Source organism: Pan troglodytes, chromosome 18 (genome assembly GCF_028858775.2).
Source record: "Pan troglodytes isolate AG18354 chromosome 18, NHGRI_mPanTro3-v2.0_pri, whole genome shotgun sequence".
Taxonomy (NCBI): Eukaryota; Metazoa; Chordata; class Mammalia; order Primates; family Hominidae; genus Pan; species Pan troglodytes.
In genome coordinates, this window is record NC_072416.2 from 35,438,451 (window position 1) to 35,461,457 (window position 23,007).

At 51.0% G+C, this 23,007-nt stretch overlaps 2 protein-coding genes across 2 annotated transcripts in view; one reads left to right on the forward strand and one right to left on the reverse strand.

Annotated features, from left to right (window-relative positions):
• Window positions 1–16,882, forward strand: part of ITGAD (integrin subunit alpha D) — a 29,136-nt gene extending 12,254 nt beyond the window's left edge. The window contains exons 9-28 of the mRNA XM_016929755.4: window positions 1,096–1,225; window positions 1,437–1,579; window positions 1,777–1,917; window positions 2,009–2,218; window positions 3,543–3,673; window positions 3,794–3,951; window positions 5,115–5,269; window positions 5,524–5,655; window positions 6,955–7,028; window positions 7,249–7,390; window positions 8,809–8,925; window positions 9,032–9,111; window positions 9,212–9,295; window positions 13,842–13,920; window positions 14,080–14,187; window positions 14,299–14,376; window positions 14,573–14,686; window positions 14,830–14,931; window positions 15,195–15,305; window positions 16,744–16,882. Of these exons, the coding sequence (XP_016785244.4) occupies window positions 1,096–1,225; window positions 1,437–1,579; window positions 1,777–1,917; window positions 2,009–2,218; window positions 3,543–3,673; window positions 3,794–3,951; window positions 5,115–5,269; window positions 5,524–5,655; window positions 6,955–7,028; window positions 7,249–7,390; window positions 8,809–8,925; window positions 9,032–9,111; window positions 9,212–9,295; window positions 13,842–13,920; window positions 14,080–14,187; window positions 14,299–14,376; window positions 14,573–14,686; window positions 14,830–14,931; window positions 15,195–15,305; window positions 16,744–16,857 (2,403 nt within the window). The 3' untranslated portion in view covers window positions 16,858–16,882. The remainder of the gene's footprint in view (window positions 1–1,095; window positions 1,226–1,436; window positions 1,580–1,776; window positions 1,918–2,008; window positions 2,219–3,542; window positions 3,674–3,793; window positions 3,952–5,114; window positions 5,270–5,523; window positions 5,656–6,954; window positions 7,029–7,248; window positions 7,391–8,808; window positions 8,926–9,031; window positions 9,112–9,211; window positions 9,296–13,841; window positions 13,921–14,079; window positions 14,188–14,298; window positions 14,377–14,572; window positions 14,687–14,829; window positions 14,932–15,194; window positions 15,306–16,743) is intronic.
• Window positions 16,883–18,130: 1,248 nt separating this feature from the next.
• Window positions 18,131–18,822, reverse strand: COX6A2 (cytochrome c oxidase subunit 6A2). Its single transcript, XM_001158801.5, has 3 exons — window positions 18,664–18,822; window positions 18,426–18,562; window positions 18,131–18,257 (listed from the first exon to the last, which is right to left on the reverse strand). Exons 1-3 carry the CDS (start codon window positions 18,734–18,736, stop codon window positions 18,174–18,176), a joined length of 294 nt encoding a protein of 97 aa, XP_001158801.1. The 5' UTR covers window positions 18,737–18,822; the 3' UTR covers window positions 18,131–18,173.
• Window positions 18,823–23,007: the final 4,185 nt, after the last annotated feature.

The window sequence follows — 23,007 nt, forward strand, 5'->3', positions numbered from 1 at the left end:
AACAACAAAAACAAAACCAAAACAAAACAAAACAAAGCAAAAAAAAAAAAAAAAAACCCCAGATGGGTTTACTTCAGAGTTAATTTGGGGGTGTCTAGGGGGTGGTGAAATGAAATAAGATTGGTCAAGAATTGATCACTCAAGGTAGGTCACACGTACTTGGGGGTTCATTATACATTTATTTCTACTTCTGTATGTGTTCTAAATTATCCATATCAAAAGTTCAAGAAAGCAATAAACAAAGTACACCCAGGAGGAAATGCCTGTGGCTCCCTGAAGGAGCTGAGGAAGACCTCACAGAGGAGGCAACATTGACGTTGACTTTTCCAGCCGGGCATAGTGACTCACACCTGTAATCCCAACATTTTAAGAGGCTGACGTGGGAGGGTCATTTGAGGCCAGGAGTTTGAGATCAGCAACATAGTGAGACCCTGTCTCTACAAAAAATAAAAAAAAATTAGCCAGGCATGGTGGCACATGCCTGTGGTCTCAACTACTCAGGAGGCTGAGATGGGGGGATTGCATGAGTCCAGGAGTTCAAGACTGCAGTGAGCGATGATTGTGCCACTGCGTCACAGCCTGCGTGACAGAGCAACAGCCTGTCTCAAAAAAAAAAAAAAAAAAAAAAAAGAGAAAGGATGAAGTTGACTCTTCCAGGGAGGGGAAATGAGCTGAGTCCCAGAAAACAAGAAGGGGAGGGAGGTGTCCTGGCCAAAGGCTTGATGTGCTTTGGAACAGAGGGAGGCTCCATGGCTTTGATGGGGAAGGGTCCTAAGTACCACCGTAAGGGCCTTGGCGATGGTTTTCCAGCAGGGGTGGCTGCACATTTGGGTTTGGGAAAGCCTGGCACTGGGGCAGTAGACAGAGAGGCAGTGGTGAGCACAGCGGGGGCAGACAGGGTGGTGAGTGAGAGGACAGGGGGCTGGCGGAGCAGTGGCTGTGGGGACAGGCAGAGGCACAGAGGCTGCTGGTGCGGGCCGGGAAGACAGAGAAGAAAAGCCTGGATGGCGAGTGATGCGGGTGGCAGGCGTGTCTCTGGGATATGCTGTCTTCCCGCTCTAGTCTCTGCCCAGCCCTGGAATTCTTTCCTCCCAGGATGGCCTCTTCCTGGGGGCTGTGGGGAGCTTTAGCTGGTCTGGAGGTGCCTTCCTGTATCCCCCAAATATGAGCCCCACCTTCATCAACATGTCTCAGGAGAATGTGGACATGAGGGACTCTTACCTGGGTGAGAAACGGCCAGGGGTTGGGGACAGGTTGGAGATGCACTGGCCAGGGTGGGGTCCAGGGTTCTGGGGAGGGGGGATGGGCGCTGTGCTGCCTGGGGTGGGTTCCAGGGTTCTGGGGAGGGGAGATGGGGGCTGCGCTGCCTGGGGTGGGGGTCCAGGGTTCTGGGGAGGGGGAATGGGGGCCTTTGTGCTGAGGCCTGGGCCCCTCAGGTTACTCCACCGAGCTAGCCCTGTGGAAGGGGGTACAGAACCTGGTCCTGGGGGCCCCCCGCTACCAGCATACCGGGAAGGCTGTCATCTTCACCCAGGTGTCCAGGCAATGGAGGATGAAGGCCGAAGTCACAGGGACGCAGGTTGGGCGTGACAGGAGCCAGAGGGGAGGATGAGGGTGGGGAGGATGAGGGTGGGGACAGTGGCCGGGGCTAGGGAGAGGATGGAGGGGCTTTGGGGGCCTTGGGAGAGGCCCTGGTACCTGGGGAGAGGCGGGACCCTGGCCCACAGGGCTGCCTCTGGCTGGGACAGGCAGCATGACCCAGGCTCTGCCCTTCAGATCGGCTCCTACTTCGGGGCCTCCCTCTGCTCCGTGGATGTGGACAGCGATGGCAGCACCGACCTGATCCTCATTGGGGCCCCCCATTACTATGAGCAGACCCGAGGGGGCCAGGTGTCCGTGTGTCCCTTGCCTAGGGGGGTGAGTGGCTGATGGGACCTAGGCTGGGTGGGGTCCGGTGTGAGTGGAGGCGTCACCTGGATTGGGGTCTGACACTGCTTGTGTTCAGCAGAGGGTGCAGTGGCAGTGTGATGCTGTTCTCCGTGGTGAGCAGGGCCACCCCTGGGGCCGCTTTGGGGCAGCCCTGACAGTGTTGGGGGATGTGAATGAGGACAAGCTGATAGACGTGGCCATTGGGGCCCCGGGAGAGCAGGAGAACCGGGGTGCTGTCTACCTGTTTCACGGAGCCTCAGAATCCGGCATCAGCCCCTCCCACAGCCAGGTGAGGCCCGTCTTCAGCCTCTTTTAGTCCCAGCTCCTTCCCATGTCCTGAGTTCACTGAACGCAGCCTCCTGTCTCTGTCACCATTCCTGTCCTTGTTGCAGTGGTTTGTCAGCTAAGCACACGTCATCTCTCTTCTCTCCTTTGTTCCAGAAAGCCTTCCATCTGTGTGGGCGGCTTAATGGTTAGGAGAGCAGACTTTGAGGTCAGAGGCCAGTTCAAATCCCTGGCCGGGCCGGCCATCCTGAGCTGTGTGGCCTTAGGCAGGTGACTGACAGCCTTGGTCAGCCTTAGTTTCTTTCTATAAAACGCAGAAATGATAAAACCAACTCCTTAGGCTTCTTGTAGAAATAACAGTGAGAGTGCTAAGGCAATCACCACTGCACTCACTGAAGGTTCATGAGTGACCTGACCAGTGATGAATACACAAATATATTATATGCCTATTGTTATGCTCTTACTTCCTCACCAACCTGCACCCTCATGACGGGTTGGACCCAAAGAGCCCCCTTCTCTGTTTGGGGGTCCCGAGGTCCTCACCCTGTTTGCTTTTTTTTTTCTTTTTCTTTTTTTCTGAGACAGAGTCTCACTCTGTTGCCCAGGCTGGAGTGCAGTGGCGTAATCTTGGCTCACTGCAACCTCCCGAGTAGCCTCCCAAGTAGCTGAGATTATAGGCTTGTGCCACCACACCCGGCTAATTTTTGTATTTTTAGTAGAGATGCGGTTTCACCATGTTGGCCAGGCTGGTCTCGAACTCCTGACCTCAGGTGATCTGCTTGTCTCAGCCTCCCAAAGTGCTCGGATTACAAGCGTGAGCCACTCCGCCTGGCTGTATTTGCTTTCAATTTCTATCTCCACATCTCTCCTTTCCAATTGCTGTCTTCTGATCCTCTTTCACCACAATCTGTTTTCCAAATCTCTCTTCTCAAACCTTTCCCATCACCTCCCTTTGACTTCCGCCTCTCCCATCTCTCTGGCCAGCGGGTCGCTGGAAAGATGAGCAAACGGAGGGACAGACAGATTGAGTCCTTGCCCACGGCCTCGTGGCTCATACGTGGAGGAGTCAGAATTGGAACTAGAGATTGATTGAATGAATGACACTCGGGTCACCAGGACACCCTTCCAATCTCCACTCCTACATCTATTTCTTAGCAATCATCTCCCGACTCCTACCTCCTCTTTTCAGGCTCTTGTTGGTGACATCTGTTCACAGCTCACCCCTTCTCTCCCTTTGCCACCATCCTACCTCCATATTCCCCTTGTTACTTATTTCCAACTTCTTCCCCCATCTTCCAGCCTGATTCACCCTTTTCTCTTCTGGCCAGCGGATTGCCAGCTCCCAGCTCTCCCCCAGGCTGCAGTATTTTGGGCAGGCGCTGAGCGGGGGTCAGGACCTCACCCAGGATGGACTGATGGACCTGGCCGTGGGGGCCCGGGGCCAGGTGCTCCTGCTCAGGTAGTGACTCCCCAACATCCTGCCCTCCCGTGCTGTGTCTGATTCACCGGTGCTGCCTCCCCAGCCACGTTATCCTCCCAGAAGCCAGTGTTCTGTCCTCCCCACTACTCTGCCCCTCAGGAGTCTGCCGGTGCTGAAAGTAGGGGTGGCCATGAGATTCAGCCCTGTGGAGGTGGCCAAGGCTGTGTACCGGTGCTGGGAAGAGAAGCCCAGTGCCCTGGAAGCTGGGGATGCCACCATCTGTCTCACCATCCAGAAAAGCTCACTGGACCAGCTAGGTGTGTTTCCCCCATAAAGGGGGCCCAGGCCCCTCATTCCATTAGGGGCCCCAATGCCATCCTGAGGATGGGATGGGCCTAGGAATCCAATCTTACCTCCACATTCACTCACCACCTGTGCCAGAAACCTGGCTCATTCTCTCCCCTCTTCCTCACACCTGGGCCTGTGGATTCTGTCTCCAGGGCTGACCTGAAGTCCACCCAGTTCTCTCCTGGGCCCCAGCCACTGCCTTCCCCCAGCCCCTGATTCCCTTCCACCTACACCAAAGTCATGACATGAAGCAGTTCCCACATCTCTTCTTGCACCCTCCCACCCATTTTCCACAGAGGAACTAGAGTCGACTGGTCCTGAAATGCAAATCTGGGCTCCTCACTCCCCTGCGTAACCCGCCTTGCATTTACAAAGACTCCAGTCCTTCCCTCCAATGCTCTCTCTGACTTGGCCTCCTGGCCTCTCTGACCTCATAGCATCCCACTCCTCCTTACTAGGCACGCTTTTCGTAAATGCACCAGCTTTGCTCTCCCTTCTGGTCTTAGGCCCTGTTCCCATGGTCCCGGATGTTCTCCCCACTCCTCACCTGGCTCCTGCTCATTCTCCAGGTGGCTGCTTAGCCATGGTCCATCCGGGATGGCAGCCTGGCCAGGTCCAGCGAGCGTGCTCTCCTTAGAACCACAGGAGAGCCTCCCCTCGCACTGATCACGCTGCAACATCACGGCCCATGTGCTTGGCTTCTTTCTTAGATTGTGAGGTTCATGAGAGTGGGGGCCATATCTATATAGCTAGCTAATCTATCATCTATCTGCCAAATCTATCATCTATTATCTATTAATCTAATCACCTATCTAATCATCTACCAATCTATCACCTATTATCTATCATCTATCACCTATCTAATCTATCCTCTACCAAATCTATCATCTATCATCTGTCTATCTAATCTGTCACCTATTTAATCTATCATTTATTTATCTATTATCTAGCCATCCATCCATCCATCCATCCATCCATCCATCTATCTTCTTCACATGTATCCCCAGCACGTGGTACAGTTCATGGCCCATAGCAGTGTCCGGCAAACATGTATTGCATGAACAAATAAATGAAAACAGAGCATTCTAGGTTATTTCTGCCTTTTCATTTTGCACTCTCCCCTGCACTTCAGGTGACATCCAAAGCCCTGTCAAGTTTGATCTGGCACTGGACCCAGGTCGTCTGACTTCTCGTGCCATTTTCAATGAAACCAAGAACCCGACTTTGACTCGAAGAAAAACCCTGGGACTGGGGATTCACTGTGAAACCCTGAAGCTGCTTTTGCCAGTGAGGACTTTGGGTTCTGGGAAGGGGGAGAGAGGAGGAGCCCAAGGCTGGCCTGGGGCACCCCCGTTCTCTGCTGAGCGAGGTGGGAAGGGTTAGGATGTTGGGGCTGGAGAGAGGGACATTAGGGCAGGAGAACCTGGCTCCACGGCTTGGAGGGAGCACTGTCAGGGCAGTGGGGAGTGGATGCAGTGGAGGAGGACTTGTGGTGGAGCGTAGAGAGGACAGCAGGTTCTTGAAAGCCTGTTCTCTCTCAGGATTGTGTGGAGGATGTGGTGAGCCCCATCATTCTGCACCTCAACTTCTCACTGGTGAGAGAGCCCATCCCCTCCCCCCAGAACCTGCGTCCTGTGCTGGCCGTGGGCTCACAAGACCTCTTCACTGCTTCTGTGAGTCTTCCAATGAAGTCCCAGGGATGTGCTGACTTCATTTTGTCTCCATGAGCTTAAGAATCCACTGTAGCTCCCCAACACCCAACCACATCCAGTCCAGAAACCTGACTCCAGTCTCTCCCTTCCTCCTCACACCCAGGCCTGCGGGTTCTGTCTCCAGGACTGACATGAAGTCCACCCATTTCTCCTCCTGGTCCCAGCTGCTGCCTTCCCCCAGCCCCTCGATTCTCTCCCACCTACACCAGAGTTGACACGAAGTGGTTCCCATATCTATTGTTGTACCCTCCCACCCATTTTCCATAGAAGAGCTAGAGTCGACTGGTCCTAAAATGCAAATCTGGGCTCTTCACTCCCCTGCGTAATCCCCCTTGCATTTACAAAGATCCAAGTCCTTCCCTCTGATGTCCTCTCTGACTTGGCCTCCTGGCCTCTCTGGCTTCACGGCATCCCACTCGCCCTTACTAGGCACGCTTTTCATAAATGCGCCAGCCTCGCTTTCCCTTCTGGTCTTAGGCCCTTCTCCCACCTCCATCCACACACCCAGGAACTGTACACATCCTAGGCAGTTCCCACTTTTCCCTAGCACAGACTCTCTTGTTCATTCCCAGATCCCTCCCAAGTTTCCTCATTCCTACCTCTGTGCCTTTGTCCCTGTTTCGCCCCTCACTTGGAAAACAGTGCCTTCTGCCTTCTCTCCCCGTCTCCCCCCGAAGCTCCAGCCTTAACTCCCTCTCTCGCCCCTCACTTGGAAAACAGTGCCTTCTGCCTTCTCTCCCCGTCTCCCCCCGAAGCTCCAGCCTTACCTCCCTCTCTTCTGAAGGCCACACTCAGCATCTGCCGCTCCTTCTCTGGTCCCTGTTACACCAAGGTGGTGCCACAGCAGATATCACATGGCTGTTATAACCATCTGCATCTACATTTGAGGCTGTCTTGGGACTGTAGTTTCTTTGAGCATAGGAACCATGTCGAATTGGCCTGTCATTTCCACCTTCCCCCAGCCCTCGCCCAACCCAGAACCTGCACAATTATTGGCACTTAATAATGTTTGTGGAATAATTGTTCCAGGATAAGCTGGATGTAACTCAACTGAACTTTATGTCCCTTGAAGCCAAGGATCTTGTCTTATCTTTCTTTTATATGCCAACCTCCAAACCGCACCTGCGCCCCTTGTTGGTGTCCAGCAAAGTGCTGGGGGCAGTGGCTTAGTAATGCTCAATGTTGGAGAGTGCTTCTAAGGAGGGGCTTGGAGAAAGACTAAGATGTCAGATGGGAACAGAATATACTATTTTGCTGCAGCTCCCCTTCGAGAAGAACTGTGGGCAAGATGGCCTCTGTGAAGGGGACCTGGGTGTCACCCTCAGCTTCTCAGGGTGAGCTGTAACTCCCTTCATATCCAGACACTCAGGCTTCTGAGTCCCCCATCCTCCTGGGATGCTTGTGCTGCTCTCTGGCTCTCTTTCTAACAAAAGTGATGTTCACTGGATTGTTATTGGCCCAGAGCTCCAGAGTTCCTGGGATTCTGCCCTGCCCTTCCCAGTTCCCACCTATTTCCAGTGGAGCGCCACTCCCAGCCTCGTCCTTCCCCTTCAGCCTGCAGACCCTGACCGTGGGGAGCTCCCTGGAGCTCAATGTGATTGTGACTGTGTGGAACGTGGGTGAGGATTCCTATGGAACCGTGGTCAGCCTCTACTATCCAGCAGGGCTGTCGCACCGACGGGTGTCAGGAGCCCAGGTAACAACTGCTGTAGGCTCTAGTGGGAGGGGGCCTCTCCCCTGCCCTGTAGCCCCGGGAGTTACACAGTGTTCTTCAAAATTGTTCTGTGATGATATGTGCTCTCTCTCTCTCTCTCTCTCTCACACACACACATACACACAGAGAAAGTGCATAAAGCATACATATGGCTTAATGAATAATATTAAACAAACCATAGAGTTAACATCCAGATCAAGAAATAAATCACTGCTAGCATCCCCAGAACCCCCTCCCTGTTTACCTTTCCCCATCACAGCTCCATCCTGTCCCCAAAGGTCATCACTATTCTGACTTTGTGGTCATCATTTCCTTGTATCTCTCTCTCTCTCTCCTTCCCCCCTCCCACACCCCTCCCTCCCTCCCTCCCTCCCTTACTTCCTCCCTCCCTCCCTCCCTCTGTCTTTTTTTTGAGACCAAGTCTTACTCTGTCACCCAGGCTGGAGTGCAGTGGCACAATCACCACTCACTGCAGCCTAGACCTCTTGGGCTCAAGCAATCCTTGCACGTCAGCCTCCCAAGTAGCCGGGACTACAGGTGCATGCCACTATGCCCAGCTAATATTTATTTATTTATTTATTTTTTAGAGACAGGGTCTCACCATGATGCCCAGGCTGGTCTCAAACTCCTGGGCTCAAGTAATCCTCCCACCTCAGCCCTTAAAGTGCTGAGATTACAGGTGTGAACCACCACACCTGACCATATTGTTTCTGTGTGTGGGTCTTATTTAAGAAACACTTCCAGGTTATGAAAATAGCCCCCTATATTATATTCCAAAAGCTTCATGGTTTTGCTTTTTCACATTTAAGTATTTAATCCAGTTGGAATTTATTTTAATTTATGGAGTGAGGTAGGGATCCAATTTCTTTTTCTTCTTTCTCCTCCTCTTCCTCTTGTACTTTCTTTACTTTTCTTCTGCTTTTAAAAAAATTTTCTGTATGGGTCAATTTTCCTGGCATTGATGGAAATTGATTGAAAAGTCTGTCCTTGGCCGGGTGCAGTGGCTCACACCTGTAATCCCAGCACTTTGGGAGGCCAAGGCGGGTGGATCACCTGAGGTCAGGAGTTTGAGACTAGCCTGGCCAACATGGTGAAACCCCATCTCTACTGAAAATACAAAAATATTAGCCAGGCATGGTGGCAGGCACCTGTAATCCCAGCTGCTCAAGAGCCTGTGGCAGGGGAATTGCTTGAACCCAGGCGGTGGAGGTTGCAGTGAACCATGATCATGCCATTGCACTCCAGCCTGGGTGACAAGAGTGAAATCCGTCTCAAAAAAAACAACAACAAAAAAAGAAAAGTCTGTCATTTTCCCTAGTGCTCTGCAGTGCCACCACTGCTGTGTATCAAGCCCACACATGCATGCGGGTAACTTCTTAAAATTCATTCTCCTCCCCTAGAAGCAGCCCCATCAGAGTGCCCTGCGCCTGGCATGTGAGACAGTGCCCACTGAGGACGAGGGCCTAAGGAGCAGCCGCTGCAGCGTCAACCACCCCATCTTCCATGAGGGCTCTAACGTCAGTGCTTCCCCCTAAATCCCCATCACTGTCCTCCCTTGTCCCAATCCGTCCCTCACTCTGCCATGCCCTTCCTTTTATCCCCATTCTTTCCTTCTTCCCTCAGGGCACCTTCATAGTCACATTCGATGTCTCCTACAAGGCCACCCTGGGAGACAGGATGCTTATGAGGGCCAGTGCAAGCAGGTGGGTCCAGGCCAGGGTATCCCCCACCCTCCATCGCATGCCCCGGCTAGAGACCCCTCTCCTGGATTCCTTCCCATTGGTCCCCCCTTTCTGTCTCCAGTGAGAACAATAAGGCTTCAAGCAGCAAGGCCACCTTCCAGCTGGAGCTCCCGGTGAAGTACGCAGTCTACACCATGATCAGCAGGTGCCCAGTCCCTGGCCTTCCCCTTGGACCTCTGGCCTTCCTCTATGCCTGGTACTCCTTCTGAGTCCCAGCCTGCTCTTCCAATGATGCACATCTAAGCTCTCCTGTTTTGGGACGCCTTTGTGGGTGAATGGCCATATATAATGACGTTTATGCTGCATAAAGATGTTTCTGGGCTGGGCGCGGTACCTCGCGCCTGTAACCCCAGCACTTTGGGAGGCTGAGGCAGGTGGTTCACCTGAGGTCAGGAGTTCGAGACCAGCTTGGCCAACATGGTGAAACCCCATCTCTACTAAAAATACAAAATAAATTAGCTGGGCGTGGTCATGCGTGCCTGTAATCTCAGCTACTCGGGAGGCTGAGGCAGGAGAATCACTTGAATCCGGGAGGCGGAGGTTGCAGTGAGCCGAGATCATGCCACTGCACTCCAGCCTGGGTGACAGAGGGAGACTCTGTCTCAAAAAAAAAAAAAATTAGCTGGGCCTGGTGGCGCATGCCTGTAATCCCAGCTACTCAGGAGGCTAAGGCAGGAGAATCTCTTGAACCTGGGAGGCGGAGGTTGCAGTGAGCTGAGATTGTGCCACTGCACTCCAGCCTGGGCAATAGAGCAAGATTCTGTCTCAAAAAAAAAAAAAAAAAAAAAAAAAAGGTGTTTTTGTCAACAGTGGACCCACATTTACTACGGGTGGTCTCCTAAAATTATAACGGAGTTGAAAAATCTCCTAATGATGTCATAGCAGTTGTAACATTGTAGTGCAACTCATTGCCTTTTTTATGTCTAGATACACAAATACTTTCCATTGTGTTACAATTGCCTACAATATCCAGTACAGTAACACACTGCACGGGTTTGTAGCCCAGGAGCAATAGGCTATACTATATCACCTAGCTGTGCAGTAGGCTCTACCATCTAGGTTTGCATAAGTGCAACCTATGATGTTTGCACAATGATGAAATTGCCTAAGGCCGGGCGCAGTGGCTCACACCTGTAATCCCAGCACTTTGGGAGGCTGAGGCAGGCGGATCACCTGAGGTCAGGAGTTCAAGACCAGCCTGGCCAACATGGCGAAACCTTGTCTTTACTAAAAACGCAAACATTAGCCGGGCGCAGTGGCACACGCCTATAATCCCAGCTACTGGGGAGGTTAAGGCAAGAGAATCGCTTGAACTTGGGAGGCAGAGATTGTGGTGAGCTGAGATCGCGCTGCTGCATGCCAGCTCAGGGGTGACAGAGTAAGGCTCTGTCTCAAAAAAAAAAAAAAAAGAAAGAAAAGAAAAAGAAATTGCCTAACGATTAATTTCTTGGAATGTATCCTTGGTGTATTTGTACCCTAATAATATATACCATAGCTCTTGCTGCTTCTCTCAAATCGACTTGCTGGTGGGACACACACACATTGCCACCACTGTGCCTTTCCCCCTCTCCCTCTAAAAAGAAGGCTTCCTTTTTTAACATGAAACAAATCCTGTCCTTTGTATTAAATGTGAATGTGCTGAAGCAAAGCTGCTACATGGAGATCAAGGCTTTTCTGAGCACCCTGAATTGGGGAGCTTGTGCCCAACAGGATATGGTCTGTCGCCACACAGAGGAAAGGAAAGGTCAGGTTTCTATAAAACTCAGAGTGGGGCAGAGGTGTGAGAAACTGTTGGGAAGGTCTCTTAAGAGCCTGGCCAAGGCAGCGCAGGAAAGGCAAGTGTAGGGCTGAAGGCAAGAGGGTTCTGCAGGTGGTGGAGGCACAGGGGCAGGCGAGGCTGGATGCAGAGCAAGGCATCCCATACACTGGGCTGAAAGACTGTAACATTGCTGTGGGACAAAGTTTGCTGCTATTGCTTTTTTTTTTTTAGACGGAGTCTCACTCTGTCACCCAGGCTGGAGTTCAGTGGTGCAATCTGGGCTCACTGCAACCTCCACCTCCCAGGTTCAAGTGATTCTCCTGCCTCAGCCTCCCGAGTAGTTGGATTACAGGCATGCACAACCACATCTAGCTAATTTTTTGTTTGTTTGTTTGTTTGTTTTTGAGATGGAGTTTCACTCTTGTTGCCCAGGCTGGAGTGCAATGTTGCGATCTCAGCTCACTGAAATCTCCGCCTCCCAGGTTCAAGTGATTCTCCTGCCTCAGCCTCTCGAGTAGCTGGGACTACAGGCATGTGCCACCATGCCTGGCTAGTTTTGTATTTTTAGTAGAGACAGGGTTTCACCATGTTGGTTAGGCTGGTCTTGAACTCGTGACCTCAGGTGATCCACCCCCACCCCATGGCCTCCCAAAGTGCTGGGATTACAGGCATGAGCCACCACACCTGTCCACTGTTGCTTCTGATGTATTAAGTTGTTAGGGGAAGGATCAAGGGAGATCAAGCAGTGTCATTGTCCTTTCAAGTCACATGTAGGTTTCCCTTTCTATCCACAGGAAAATACTTACAATAAGAGCTTACAGTTATATATACCCATGTCAGGCATCGTTTTATGTTGCTGTTGTTTTATGGTGGTTTTCTTGCACCATCTTAAGTACTTTATATGTATTTACATTTATTTAATCCTACCAATAATTATATTGTTATCCCTATTTTCACCAACAAAGACATCAAGAAGTGAAATACTTTGTTCCTGTCAATCTCCAAGTGGGCAGCAGAACCAGGAATCAGACCCAGACGGTTTGGCTGCAGAGTCCATGCCCATGGCCATACATGGCATGCCTCTCCAAGGACTGGGGAAAGCTGGGTGGTTTCCTTAGATCTGAAAACAGGCTTAGGCTGCGCACGGTGGCTCACGCCTGTAATCCCAGCACTTTGGGAGGCCAAGTGCTGGGATTACAGGCATGAGTGGGAGGATGGCTTGAGCCCAGGAGTTTAAGACTAGCCTGGGCAACATAGTGAGAACCCATCTCTACCAAAAAAAAAAAAAATTAAAAATGAAAATAAAATAAAACTTTAAAAATGAAAAGAGGTTTAGAACTAGATTTTAAGATGAGAAAACAGCATAGAGAGAAGGGTTTGGGGTGGGGGGCACAGAGGAAAACCGGCATACTTAGGGAAAAATAAACCTTAAGATTTATGGAGGAGTCCCTGTGTGCTGGGCACTACCAAGCCCTGGTCACAACTCTACTACAGGGAGGTGCTACGGTTTGCATCCCCATTTTAAAGAGTGAAAAGCTACAGTTTCCAGAGACGTGAAGTGGCTTGCCTCAGTGACTCAGGTAGGAAGTGGTCGACCTGAGATGTGAACCTAGGCGGTTTGACACTGGAGCCCATGTTTTTAGTCATCAGGCTGATGGGGGGTGGACTGCTGGGGCTGTTTCTGTGTGGCTGGTCTGGCTGCTGCATGTGAGGTGCAGGCCCATCTGCTGGTCTGCTTACTTTTGCTTTTTGTTTGTTTTGAGGCAGGGTCTCACTCTGTCACCCAGGCTGGAGGGGAGTGGTGTGAACGTAGCTTACTGCAGCCTCGACCTCCCAGGCTCAAGCAATCCTCCTGCCTCAGCCTCCTGAGTAGCTGGGACCACAGGCGTGTGCCACCACTTGCAGCTAATGTTTGTATTTTTTTTTTTTTTTTTTTTTTGCAGAGACGAGGTCTCTCTGTGTTGCCCAGGCCAGTTTTGAACTCCTGGGCTCAAGCGATTCTTCTGCCTTAGTCTCTCTAAGTGTTGGGATTACAGGCGTGAGCCACCTCGCCTGGCCAGCTTGCTCATTTTTACTAAAACTTTAGATGTTAAGTGGTGAGAGGGCAGGGAGTTATGGCTTAACTTGAATCCCCAGTGCCAACCACACAGCCTGTGTTTGCTGAAGGAAGTTTGGGTGGAAAGACCCCACCTGCTGCCTGGAACACTGATGTCCCTTCCACAGGCTTGTGCACAGGCACTATCTTCCTTCACATTTACTCACCTGCCCCAGGACAGCCAAATCTATTTTCTTCATTCCCACCATGAAGGGGCCCTCACTCCATGTCTTCCTGAGTGATCCAGCTCTCATTCCTAGAGTCCCCTTAGGCTAACTTGTTCTGCTACAATCTCTGTAAGCATTACCAGAGGCCAAACACTACCTATTAGAGAAAGCAATGCAAACGCCTTTGCCCCATGTAGGAGACATGAGGTTTAAGTTGGGTCTTTAAGTGTAAATTTCCAAAACTGGAGACAGTAAGAACGTTCCAAGGAGAAGAGCTTGAGCAAAGTCATGAGGCTATGAAAGAGCCAGCGGTGTGCATGGCAGAGCTAGTGGATCTGGGTGATGGGGGCAAGGGACATCGGAGGGAGGGGAGCTGAAGCCGAGGCAGCAAAGGTTATGTGGGACCATCTTTTACTTATTTACTTTGAATAGGGACAGGGTCTCACGATGTTGCCCCAGCTGGTCTGGAACTCCTGGGTTCAAGAAACCCTCCTGCCCCAGCCTCCCAAAGTGCTGGGATTACAGGCATGAGCCACTGTGCCCGGCCAAATAATGTCCATCGTTATTTCCCTGAGACATCTGCCCAGCCCAACAGAGCTCTCTGCAGTAGGACAGGGCACAACTGGGGACAGTTTCAGGGCTGTTTTTCACCCACAGGCTCTCTCTCCAGGCAGGAAGAATCCACCAAGTACTTCAACTTTGCAACCTCCGATGAGAAGAAAATGAAAGAGGCTGAGCATCGATACCGTGTGAGAGTCTAGGGAGTATCCATGTCTGCCTTCCACGTTGTGGATAAAGTTGGAAGTTGGTGGAGAAGATGGAGAGGAGCCTTGGGGTAGGGCCAGGAGGGAAGTAGGATTTGGAAGGCTCCAGAGACCACAATAACACTCTGCCTTGATTTCCTGCAGGTGAATAACCTCAGCCAGCGAGATCTGGCCATCAGCATTAACTTCTGGGTTCCTGTCCTGCTGAACGGGGTGGCTGTGTGGGATGTGGTCATGGAGGCCCCATCTCAGGTACCCGCCTGTCTCTCCTCTTTCTTCAGACTGACATCCCACAGCACAGCACTCCCTCTTACCAGGGACATGTTGCTCATTCTGAGGCTAAGTGCTTCTTTCTCTCCCCAGAGTCTCCCCTGTGTTTCAGAGAGAAAACCTCCCCAGCATTCTGACTTCCTGACCCAGATTTCAAGAAGTCCCATGCTGGTGAGAAAGTCCCTGAACCTCCACCGCCAAGATCAGCCCCCACCGGGGATACTGGGAAATGTACTGCTAGGCCACAGAGTTCCGTGCATGTCCTGTAACTGCTCATCTGTTCCCCACCCCAAACCTGACCATATTTTTTCCTATGGTTCCCTCCTCAGGGAAGAACCCCTCAGTTTCACCCCTCTTCTGCCCCCAGGACTGCTCCATTGCTGACTGCCTGCAGTTCCGCTGTGACGTCCCCTCCTTCAGCGTCCAGGAGGAGCTGGATTTCACCCTGAAGGGCAATCTTAGTTTCGGCTGGGTCCGCGAGGTGTGTGGGGGCAGCGGCAGAGCCCCTGCCCCAGACTCAGGCAGGACCTGGCATGTCTGTGCCCATCTGCAAGCCAGGGCACCCCCGAAGCTCTGAGCCTCCCCCAGAGCCAGTTCCACAGGTTTCCCCCAACCCCTTTACAGACATTGCAGAAGAAGGTGTCGGTCGTGAGTGTGGCTGAAATTACGTTCGACACATCCGTGTACTCCCAGCTTCCAGGACAGGAGGCATTTATGAGAGCTCAGGTAGAGACCATGTGGAGGGCAGCGACTAGCTGGAAAGAGGGCCCCTAGGGCTACATCTGTGGTGCTGGGTGGGGGGTTTGCAAGCCTTGGGGGAGGAGGGTGAAAGTCTCTGGGCAGGACAGCTGTCCCTAAGGGCACGGGTGCTGCTGTGTCTCACTCCTTGGAGCAGAGCCTCAGAAAGGAGGGGAGAGAGTTAAAGGTTGCGGAACCTGGGAGGCATCTGGGATGGCATGAGGCCGGATGCTCTCTGATCTCTAAATCAGATGGAGATGGTGCTAGAAGAAGACGAGGTCTACAATGCCATTCCCATCATCATGGGCAGCTCTGTGGGGGCTCTGCTACTGCTGGCGCTCATCACAGCCACACTGTACAAGGCAAGTGTTTTATCCAACTCTTTTTTTTTTTTTTTTTTTTGAGACGGAGTTTCCACTCTTATTGCCCAGGCTGGAGTGCAATGGCATGATCTTGGCTCACTGCAACCTCCACCTCCCGGGTTCAAGTGATTCTCCTGTCTCAGCCTCCCGAGTAGCTGGGATTACAGGTGGCCTGCACCATGCCCGGCTAGTTTTTTGTATTTTTAGTAGAGATGGAGTTTCATCATGTTGGCCAGGCTGGTCTCGAACTCCTGACTTCAGGTGATCCGCCCACCTTGGCCTCCCAAAGTTCTGGGATTACAGGCGTGAGCCACCTCATCCGGCCTTATCCCACTCTTGACACCACCAGCATCCAACCCAAGCCCTCCTACAGACTGGCTGATATAGTGAGAACTCAGACTGTGGAGGCAGACAGGCCTGGACACACATTTTGGCTCTATCATGTACTCACTGTTTAATGTTAGGCAAGTTGCTCCACCTCTCTAAGCCTGTTTTCTCTCTCTCTTTTTTTTCTTTTGAGATGGAGTCTCACTCAGTTGCCTAGGCTGGGGTGCAGTGGCACAATCTCAGCTCACTGCAACCTCCACCTCCTAGGTTCAAAAGATTCTCATGCCTCAGCTTCCCAAGTAGCTAGGACTACAGGCACACACCACCACACCTGGCTATTTTTTGTATTTTTAGTAGAGAGAGGTTTCACCATGTTGGTCAGATTGGTCTCAAACTCCTGACCTCATGTGATCCGCCCACCTCGGCCTCCCAAAGTGCTGGGTTTACAGGCATGAGCCACTGCGCCCGGCCGTTTCTCATTTTTGAAATGATAATAATGCTTATATCACAGAGTGGCTGAAGTGAGAGAGAAATGAGGCCAGGGCATGTGCACAGATCTGCCTGGATCTATGCTGTCCTGCCACGGGTCGTGTGTGTACCTACTGTGCTCGGGGCCAGCAGATGCTCGATATATGATAGCTGTTCACATAAATGTTCTCGCACACAAACGTAAGTTAGCTTAGTTGTTGCCTCCTCTTCTCTCTCAGCTTCTTCTTATTCCCAATTTTCTTCCCTGCCCTCTTACCCAGCTTTTCTTTCTTTTCTTTCTCTTTTCTTTTTCTTCTTCTTCTTTTTTTTACATGGAGTCTTGCTCTCTTGCCCAGGCTGGAGTGCAGTGGCATGATCTTGGCTCACGGCAACCTCTGCCTCCCGGGTTCAAGCGATTCTCTTGCCTCAGCCTCCTGAGTAGCTGGGATTACAGGCGCACCACCACACCCAGCTAATTTTTGTATTTTTAGTAGAGACGGGGTTTCACCATGTTGGCCAGGCTGGTCTCCAGCTCCTGACCTCAGGTGATCCACCCTCCTCAGCTTCCCACAGTGCTGAGATTACAGGTGTGAGCCACCGGGCCCGGACTTACCCAGCTTTTCTAATTTATTTCCCCTGATAGCTTGGCTTCTTCAAACGCCACTACAAGGAAATGCTGGAGGACAAGCCTGAAGACACTGCCACATTCAGTGGGGACGATTTCAGCTGTGTGGCCCCAAATGTGCCTTTGTCCTAATAATCCACTTTCCTGTTTATCTCTACCACTGTGGGCTGGTCTTGCTTGCAACCATAAATCAACTTACATGGAAACAACTTCTGCATAGATCTGCACTGGCCTAAGCAACCTACCAGGTGCTAAGCACCTTCTCGGAGAGATAGAGATTGTAATGTTTTTACATATCTGTCCATCTTTTTCAGCAACGACCCACTTTTTACAGAAGCAGGCATGGTGCCAGCATAAATTTTCATATGCTTAAGAATTGTCACATGAAATGAGGATGTTTATAGCACACTGTCCTTGCGTGGAAGAGCTATAACCCAGGGACCTGAGTGCCTCTCTGGGAATAGTCGGGGGAACCTATTTGTGGGCATTGAAAAAGTTTTTTCACTTTCTATGGTGATGGGAGCCTGAGGTCATCTTTTCTTGATGGGGCTGAGAGGTGTGTATCAGGGGAGAGGGTCAAAGAGTGTGTATGTGTGTGTATGTGTGCATGTGCATGCACGTGCACGCAGGCATGCATTGGTCATGGGTTTCTTCACACACTTCAGGTTCCTCCGTAATGGTAAGTGGGCAGGCTGTGTCCTAGGAGGTGAAGAAATGTCCAGAGCTCATTTGAACTCCTGTCCCCCCTTGAATGAGGTACTCAGAAGCCAGGAGAGCCAGGCTAGGAGCATGTGATTTCCCATATAGAAGACTCATTAAGAAAGATTATAGAGAATTATCAAAAGATTCCAAATCCAGCATTAGGTCCCAAGGCCTCACACACAGGACTGTGGAGCCTCCGTCTGAAATCCAGAGAGCTGGGATTCACAGACACCAGCAGCTCAGGTGTCAGGCAAGAAGTGGGACTTCAGGATCTGCAGCCCTGGGCTCCCATGGGGGCTCTGCCGAGCTGCCGGAACTTGGACAAGTCATTTAATTCCCAAGAATCTCAGGTCCTCCTCTGGAGAAGGTGAACTAAATTTACACCCTGCTCCCAGCGTTACTGTGAGGATTCGGTGTACGGGGAAGCCCATTACAGCCTAGAGCCCTAATTATTAATAGGTGTGTGTGAGAGAGAGGCCTCATTATTACCAGGTGAGAGACAGGGAGCTGGGATCGCCTACCTGTGAGTGTAGGAGGCTCCCTCGAGCACCTCCGTATCAGCGGCGTGGGAAAAGCACGTGGAGCGCCCACCGCGCTAGGCGCATGCGCGGAGCAGGAGCGCTTACCAAGCTGGGCGCATGCGCGGAGCGGGCGCCTCTGGGCGCGCTCCCCGTGGCCCCGCCCTCCTCACAGAGCCGCAGACTCGAAGCTTCACACCTTTATTGTGCCCGGGGGCGTCCGGGGCCTCAGGGGTGTTCGTAGCCCGTGGGCAGAGGGTTCACGTGGCTATTGTGGAACAGAGTGTGGTTGCCGTCCCCCCAGGGGTAGGGCTGTGGAGAGAGCGGGGGAGGGAGCGCGCGTATGCGCCGTGAGTCCGGAGTCCGCGCCCCGCCCCGCGCGCCCCGCGCGCAACCCCCCCTCAGCACCCCCCCGCCCCCTCAGCACCCCCCCCCGCCCCCGCAGCACCCCCGTGCCGCCCGCGCGTCCGTCCCGCGTACCTTGGTGCGGATGCGGAGGTGTTGGTAGGGACGGAACTCGGGGCGCGGGCGGTGGCCCGAGTGGAGATAGGAGTTGAAGGTGCAGAGGGCCACGCTGGGCAGCGCCAGCACGAAGGTCAGCAGACGCCAGGTGCGAGCTGCGGACGGAGCGGGGTGAGCGCGGCGGTCCTGGGGCGGCGGGCCCGGGAACAGGTGGGCAGGGTAGCGGAGCCCCGGGATCCGCCCGCTCCCCACTCACCTCCTGCTCCTCCGTGGCCTCCTTTGGCAGCGCTGGCCAAGCCCCGGGTCAGGGGCCTCAGAGGCAAAGCCATGGTGGTGCGGGGAGCCGGGAACCAGCGCTGTCCTCGCTGCCTTTCCTGGGGCCTGGGGTCACCTCCCCTCTCTGGGCCAATCACCTGTTGAGTCTGGAGCACTGGCGGCTATTCTTAGGGGTTTCTATATTTAAAATGGGGCCTGACTGGCTTGAGGTCATCTCCAGACAGCTGTTGTCCTGTGCCTCTTATTTTGGCAAGGAGGCATTTAAGTACAATATGCCATTCTTTTTATATAGTTGCAGGGAAACTATTTTGTTCCCTATTCTATGCCTGGTGGCTGGCACACAGTTGGGCTTTAATAAATATTTGTAGAATGAATTAAGTGTCTTTTTGAGTCTCAGTGTTTTCAGCTGTAAAATGTATAATAATTCGTACCTTAAAAGATTTTTTAAATAATGGAGATGGGGATCTCACTATATTGTCCAGGCTGGTGTGGAACTCTTGAGCTCACGTGATCCTCCCGCCTCAGCCTCCCACAGTGCTGGGATTACAGGCATGAGCCACTACACGGCCCTTACATCATTTTTATGAAGTTTATGTAAGGTAGGAATGTGTCAACCTGGATTTTGGCAGGTAACAGTAGTTCAGTATATGTATTAGTCACAGTTCTTTGCAAAGAACGGAACTCACTCTTACTAGTTTTAGAAGATAAGTAATTGAGAATCTTAGGTAGCTTACTATGTCTGGTATAGCCAGAGATGCCTACAGTCTGCACAGTCATAAACAAGTCATTCCGTTGGCCAGCTGCAGTGACACCCCCACAGCTCACACTGCTGGACCCTGGATGCCAAAAGCTTCATTAAGGCTGCCCTGGAAAGCCAGAATTTTCCACCCTCATCCCCTCTTGAAAACAGATTCTTCATGAAACCTGTATCCTGGGTCGCTCTTTTCTGAAAGAATTATGTGATTGCACCAACTGGCAACCCCTAGGTCCCCCAGCTGCAGGAGGGGATGGGAAACTGAGCTCTGGATTCTGCCTTAGGGAGGCAGGAATTGTAGGGAAAATCTCCATGTCTAGGATGAGTATTCAAAAGGTTCCAGGCAGCCACAAGCCTGACAGGTGTCTACTGCAAAGTGCATTATTTCAATCTGAAAAATATGACTAGTTGGAGAAAGCAAGCCTAGACAGGGCTGGTGTGAACCCTCTATCAAAGCAGGTCACAAGAAAGCCGCAAGACCAGGCAGGGATGACATCTGCCTGTTCTGTCCTCAGCAACGGGCAGGGACCTTGGCATGAAGGTGTTCTAAAAATATGTATGTAATGAATGCTTGAACCTTGTTACTTTGGTTAACCCTACAGCAATGCCTTTTCAGAATTACAATCCAATAGGAAGCTTCTAGCTTTGATCAAGGGCTGATGTACTAATATGAACTTAATATACAAAAGAAGAATGAATTATATAGACATATAATCTGAATTTAATATATAAAAGAAAAACGAGGAAGATACATTTTCAAGAAGGGGCTCTATACCTGTTTCTCATTGGTAATAAACTGAACAGTATGTTCCACCCAACTTTAAGCTGCTGCTATTACTTTTTTAAAAAAATAACCTCCTTGAGCAGTCAAATGTTATACGGTGTTACAAAAATTATTCCTGAGCTCTCACTGAGCTATAATAGAATTCTTCCTACAGTTTTTTCCCCAGCTGGACTTTGGCATTGTTGCAGAGAAGATGGGGCCCTATTCCAGTTAAAGATACCTGGCATCTCCCTCTACACATAGCCCCCTCCCTACGTATATAAGATAATGGCTCCTGGAGAAAACAGACATGAAGACAGGTATTTTTACTTGACAAAGTTCTAGAGGCCTGGCATAGTGGCCCACGCTTGTAATCCCAACACTTTTGGGAGAATGAGGGGGGCGGATCACTTGAGGTCAAGAGTTTGAGTCCTGCCTGGCCAACATGGTGAAACCCCATTTCTACTAAAAATACAAAAATTAGCTGGGTGTGGTGGCCTGTGCCTGTAATCCCAGCTACTCGGGAGGCTGAGGCAGGAGAATCGCTTGATCCCAGGAGGTGGAGGTTGTAGTGAGCCAAGATTGTGCCACTGCACTTCAGCCTGGGCGACAGAGTAAGACTCTCTCAAGAAAAAAAAAAGAAGGAAAAAAGGAAGAAAAGGTTCTAGGTTTCTTTTCTCCCCTAAATGGCCCCTCAGAGTTTTTCTGGTTGCTGCCAAACAATTCCCTGGGAATTCCCATCCCTTTGTTCTCAGCTTGGGAGCCCCTGTGGAGAGGTTTTCTTGCTGGGATGTCAAGAACGCCCTGAGGAGGGCCACTTCTGTCCTGGGCTGCTGTCACCATCACGAGGTGCACTTGCCCAGGTACCCAGAGACCTCCGCTCAGGTGGTCTGTGCTTTTCTGGGCCTGTCACCATCTTACCTGCCTCTCTAGAGGGTGTGCAGAGCTGTCTCTTCCAGGCTGTGCACTCACCATTGTTTCTGTAAGTTCTCACTCACACAGTGAGAACTGTGTGTAACTGTGTGTAACCTGGCTGCTGCCAACACTTTCAGTTTCTAGAGGTTTAATTTTTCCTCCACTTTAGGCAGAGGGAAGAACAAACTCACCAGGTGCTAAATAAACCCCGGAGGGCAGCATCTCAGCGTCTGTTCAGAGTATCTCAGCTGTTGGTGGTGAAGGAGGTGGAGGCATGACTCAGGGTCAGTTTCTCTTGTGCCTTCTTCCTGGGATGCTGCATACCATGACCACATTTTCTAAAGCAAAGATTGATTACATGTGATCTACTAAGTATAAATGTTTATGGGGGCCCTAGGGACAGCGTATTTGAAATTAGAATTGTCCTGGAAAAACAACTGTATGGTGATACAGGACATGGGTTAGCTAGAACGAACAGGTACAGAGAGATGGAGCTCAGACAGCATTGGGGTGGGGTCCAGTGGCAACAGGGACATAGACTCTAAATAAATGGGGCTCTGAGCTCCCTCTGCACTTGGGAGGGGCCAGTGGCTATGTAATAGTGGATGTCTACTGTTTTGTGTCATATGACCAATATATCTATGCCTTCTTTTCTGATACTGACACACACACCCCTGCCCCCCTTATTCTCAGTTCAAGTTCAAGTGGGGTTGACTCCCTCCTCTAGCTCCAAGAAGGGCCACATGATCCAGGCCTACCCAATCAGAGCATTCTATTCTCCAGGCCATAGTGATTTTTTTTTTTTTTTGGAGACAGAGTCTCACTCTGTCCCCCAAGCTGGAGTGCAGTGGTGCAGTCTTGGCACACTGCAACCCCTGTCTCCCATGTTCAAGTGATTATTCAGCCTCAGCCTCCTGAGTAGCTGGGATTACAGGTGCACACCACCATGCTTGGCTACTTTTTTGTATTTTTAGTAGAGATGGGGTTTCACCATGTTGGCCAGGCTGGTCTCGAACTTCTGGCCTCAAGTGATCTGCCTGCCTCGGCCTCCCAAAGTGCTGGGATTACAGGCGTGAGCCACCCCACCTGGCCGTAGTGATTGTTTTTTGTATTTTGTTTTGAGACAGAGTCTGGCTCTGTCACCCAGGCTGGAGTGCAGTGGTGTGTTCATAGCTCACTGCAGCCTCGAACTCCTGGGCTCAAGCATTCCTCCTATGTCAGCCTACCAAGTAGCTGGGATTATAGGCACAAACCACTATGCTCAGCTAATTTTTAAATTTTTTGTAGAGATGGGTCTCACTGTGTTGCCCAGGCTGGGATGATTATTGTAGGGAGGGGCACAAGTCCATGAGTTCCAATTTTCAGGCCTGTCTCTTGGACTGTTGAAACACAATTATACTTCAACTGGACTTGGAGCTGCTGGAGCCTCAGGCTGGGGCCTTCAATTGAAGCCAATATTGAAGCCATTTTCAGAGCAGACCTGAAAAATGGGAGATCTAGCCTTGTTAATATTATGTGAATCCCTGAGTCAAGATGTGCCGGAATTGAGAAAGAGCTGAACTCTTAAGACTTTTCAGTTATGTGAAATAACAAATCCCCTATTCGTAAAAGCCAGTTAGAAATGGGGCTTTAAGTCCTAATTTATTGTTAAACATTTTTTATGAAGCTATACCACATCTCTAAAATTTTACCAGCACATTTCTGATTTCTGTTCCTCTGTACTGTGATCCATATTTTATTGAAGTTTTGGGGCTTCTTTTGTAGAAATGGTAGAAATGTATTTAATAAACATTCTGGAGTATGCATGCCTTTAATGAATTAAACCTCATAGGCACTTGATATGAAGGGATTTAATGTTTGTGAAAATGAAGTGAGACAAATAAATTACACAT

Coding starts and splice junctions, on each gene's coding strand:
- COX6A2 (XM_001158801.5), bottom strand. CDS start 18,736: ATGGCTTTGCCTCTGAGGCCCCTGACCCGGGGCTTGGCCAGCGCTGCC. Junction 18,563..18,663: donor AGGCCACGGAGGAGCAGGAG/GTGAGTGGGGAG, acceptor CTCCGTCCGCAG/CTCGCACCTGGCGTCTGCTG. Junction 18,258..18,425: donor ACCTCCGCATCCGCACCAAG/GTACGCGGGACG, acceptor CTCTCTCCACAG/CCCTACCCCTGGGGGGACGG.